General features: G+C 43.9%; 1 protein-coding gene across 1 annotated transcript; it reads left to right on the top strand.

The window, feature by feature from the left end:
- Positions 1-264: 264 nt before the first annotated feature.
- On the top strand, positions 265-2,940 carry FPR1 (formyl peptide receptor 1). Its single transcript, XM_063091572.1, has 2 exons — positions 265-283; positions 1,877-2,940. Exon 2 carries the CDS (start codon positions 1,888-1,890, stop codon positions 2,938-2,940), a length of 1,053 nt encoding a protein of 350 aa, XP_062947642.1. The 5' UTR covers positions 265-283; positions 1,877-1,887.
- Positions 2,941-4,041: the final 1,101 nt, after the last annotated feature.

Here is a 4,041-nt window from a genome sequence, read left to right as displayed (position 1 = left end):
GTCCCACAGAGGATTGAGGCTGGGAAAAATAGTCAGATACTTGAGTTTCTAAAAAGGCCCAGCCAAGTTCCCAAATGCTATTAAAACTGGTAGCATATTGTTGGGACCATTGAGGTCACAAGGAGCTCTGGTTTCCTGTTTCCCAATTGATTTTAGTTCCCTTATTTCTACCCCATCTTTTGGTATTTCTCATGCTGAGACCATTAAAACCAGAGTCACTCTCCTCAGAAGACCAGGACTTAGAACTGCTCAGATCAAGGACCACAGCTGGTTGAAATTCCAGGTGAGAAACATATCCCTGGGAGCTGAGGAGCTTGACAAGGGCACATTCAGTAGGTTGGTGGGAACACAAATCTTTTTGCAATGAGTGGTGGAGAAATGCAAGGTGAAGAAGTAAATACAGCAAACTCACAGTTCTTTTAAGATGTTCTGTAGCGAAGAAGAGTCAAGGTATTGGTTGGAAACTTAAGAAGGGTGTAGAGTTGAAGAATAATTTTTTTAAAAGATAAGAAGAGGTTTTAAAACATATTTGGGTGCCGATGGGAATGATGAAATAAAAAGAAAATATTGATGCTGCAGGAGAAAGAGGGGGTAAGTGAAGAAGGAAAGATCTTTATAAAATGAGAGAGGTGGCATTTGGAGGACCAGTAGAGGGCAGGTCTTGGGCAGGGGTGCTTGTTTTCTGGTCACAGAGGTGAAGGCAGAAGAAGGCATGAAGGTGGGTATGGTGGAGCATGAAGCAAGGGCATCAGCTGTGAGTGGGCCGGGAGGGGAGGTTTGGAGCTTTCTCTAGACAGCAGAAGGGCTCCAGGAATTATTATGGGTCATGGGAAAATGAACGTAACAGGGAAGCAGTGGCCTCTCAGAGCAGTACTGAGTCTCCACGTGAAGAGACTGGTCCTGGGTGTTGCATGGGACCCGTCAGCAGAATTCAGCTCTGTTCTCTCCAGAATTGCAAACATAGGATGGGTCACTTTCCCTCTCAAAGCTCAAGTTTCTTCTTCAGTCACATGTGATGATGATGTTTAGTCAATGCCAAGCTTGTTGAGATCAGAGGCAAGAAAGGTATGAATGGGGTACAGTGATTGCCACATGGAAGGGCTCAGTGAATGACAGCCACCCTGATCTTTGGTCATCCTAAATCACAGGTTTTCTCCCTCCAGCCATGGGGGAAACATAATTGCATGCCTTTTGCTCTTTGGCGTGTCCCATCTTGTCACTGCAGAATCTTCCTTATTCACTGTATCAACTTTTTCGGATGGTTGCCTCAGAGATTCTTGAAGACAAATAGTTCAGAGTGCCGCGCTGGTCACATGGGGGAGTGTGGGAGGCATAGGGGTGAGACTGTAGAGTATCAAGGTTCTGTAGAAATGTGAGCCACATATATAATTGTTTTCTTTTTGTTTACTTATACTCTTTGATGAGTTTTTTTCTGAGTAATAGATTTTATTTTTATAGCAGTTTTAGGTTTATAGAGCACTGGAGCAGAAAGTATGGATAGTTCCCATATTGCCCCCCACCCATACAGTTTCTCCCATTATTAACAAGTCACATTAGCGTGGTTCATTTGTTAAAATTGAGGCAATATGAATATATTATCATTAACTCAGTTTTACATTAGAGTTTCCTTTTTGTGTTGTACAGTTCTCTGGGTTTTGCCAAATGCATAGTGTCATATATTCAATGTCGTATATGCCAATTTATAGGTGTGTGTAGTTGAAAGGGACAGTGGTGACGATGTTCTGCAAGGAGTGGGAACTCTAGGGGAAAGTGAGGGAGGCTGTGAGTGGGAAAACTGGTGGGTGTAGGCATGAGGGCATGGGAAAACTGCATGGAAGTTCATAACTAAGAAATGGCCATTGGTGAACTATTTCAGGAGTGGACAGAATGGACACCAATTCCTCTCTCCCCATGAATGCATCTGGAGGAGCTCACACTGCATCTGCTGGTTATGTTGTCCTGGATGTCTTCTCATATTTGGTATTTGCAATCACCTTTGTCCTTGGTGTCCTGGGCAATGGGCTTGTGATCTGGGTGGCCGGCTTCCGGATGACACGCACGGTCACCACCATCAGTTATCTGAACCTGGCCATAGCCGACTTCTGCTTCACCTCCACTTTGCCATTCTTCATGGTCTCGAAGGCCATGGAAAGACACTGGCCTTTTGGCTGGTTCATGTGCAAGTTCATTTTTACTATAGTAGACATAAACCTTTTTGGAAGTGTTTTCTTGATTGCTCTCATTGCCCTGGACCGCTGTATTTGTGTCCGGCATCCAGTCTGGGTCCAGAACCACCGCACCGTACGTCTGGCCAAGAGGGTGATCAGTGGACCCTGGATTCTTGCTCTGCTCCTGACCTTGCCAGTTATCATTCGTGTGACTACAGTGACTGACATAAAGGGGAAGACGTACTGCACTTTTAATTTCTCACCCTGGACCACAGACCCTGTAGAGAAGATGAAGGTGGCCATCACCATGTTGACACTCAGAGGCAGCATCCGGTTCATTATTGGCTTCAGTGCACCCATGTCCATCGTTGCCATCTGCTATGGGCTCATTGCCACCAAGATCCACAGGCAAGGCCTCATTAAATCCAGTCGACCCTTGAGGGTTCTCTCTTTCGTCGTAGCTGCCTTTTTTGTCTGCTGGTTTCCGTATCAGGTAGTGGCCCTCATAAGCACAATCAGAATCAAAGAACTCTTGGGTGGAATGAGCAAAGAATTTAGAATTTTAGTGGATGTGACAAGTGCCTTGGCCTTCTTGAACAGCTGCCTCAACCCAATACTCTACGTGTTCATGGGCCAGGACTTCCGAGAGAGACTGATCCATTCCTTGCCTGCCAGTTTGGAGAGGGCTCTGAGTGAGGACTCAGCCCAGACCAGTGACACAGCAACCAACTCTACTTCACCTCCTGCAGAGGCTGAGTTACGGGCAATGTGAAGAGAGGGCCTTGGGGCAGTTTTGAGCTTCCAGTCCTGCTTCATCTCACCTTGAGTTATATTGAGCCCCAGGCATTCCCTGCTTATCTTTGTGTTACGCACTCATCAAATATTTTATGTCTCATGATTTGGGTAGATAAATGAATATAAAACTACTCTTGGTGTGTTTTTTTATCTTGGTCATTAGACCTCAGCCTGGGTGGTCAGAGTTTAGAAAAAAATGGGGAGGTCATGCATCCTAATCTGCCCCAAATGGCCCTGAATGATACCTAAGCTATAATTATTAATAGTGCCCACTTCCATTTTCAAAAGTGTGATCCTATGGACAATAAATTATATTGTCACCCTAGGAAAATGAAGAAGGAGGAAGTATAAAAGAGTGTGACTTAAGTTGGGTAGGTATAAAAAGAGTTACTTTATATAACGTCCTCAGCCTTTATTGATCAATAAGTGAGTAAAAATATAAAGTTATCTAGTTGTCATCTGAATACCTCTAGTTTCTTGAGATCTACACAATAGTGCCTAATCCTTTGTATCATAAATTTCAGGAAACTGATTATCCTCCCCTTAGGGGAGACCCCAAAGAGCCTGTGTTTTCACTTGTGACTCTGAGTCTTGCTTCAACAGAATTAGTCAGGCTCACGTAGTATCTGGTTCTTGCTATCTTTGTTCTGAATGGAATTAACACAGTGTGGAACTCAGGCACTTTCCTCAACAGCTACTTGCACAAGATCTTTCAATGTGGAGCACACATTACAGAAGTTTGACAGTGTGGGAGTATACACTGGCCAGCAACAAGTGTGAAAGCCTCCAGCTGTACTTTAGACACCCTTGTTTTTAGAAATTCGTGTTCCCTCTTATCTCCTCATTTTCAGATTTCTGCTGTTTTGCAATGAACAGAAATTACCCAGCATACCCTTGACTCTTTGCTTATCTCCAGGTCTATTTTTCAAACCCATTAGTAATAGCATCCTCCTCAAGAAAATGTCTGGTGCCAGCCCTTGAAGGAATCACTTAATACTATCAGTCATCATCATTTTATTACAAATAAGAAAGAGAAGAGAAAATGGAGAATGAACAGAAAAAAGAAGCATGAGAGAGA

Source organism: Cynocephalus volans, chromosome 3 (genome assembly GCF_027409185.1).
Source record: "Cynocephalus volans isolate mCynVol1 chromosome 3, mCynVol1.pri, whole genome shotgun sequence".
NCBI classification, from domain to species: domain Eukaryota; kingdom Metazoa; phylum Chordata; class Mammalia; order Dermoptera; family Cynocephalidae; genus Cynocephalus; species Cynocephalus volans.
This window is presented reverse-complemented; position numbering and strand designations above follow the sequence as displayed.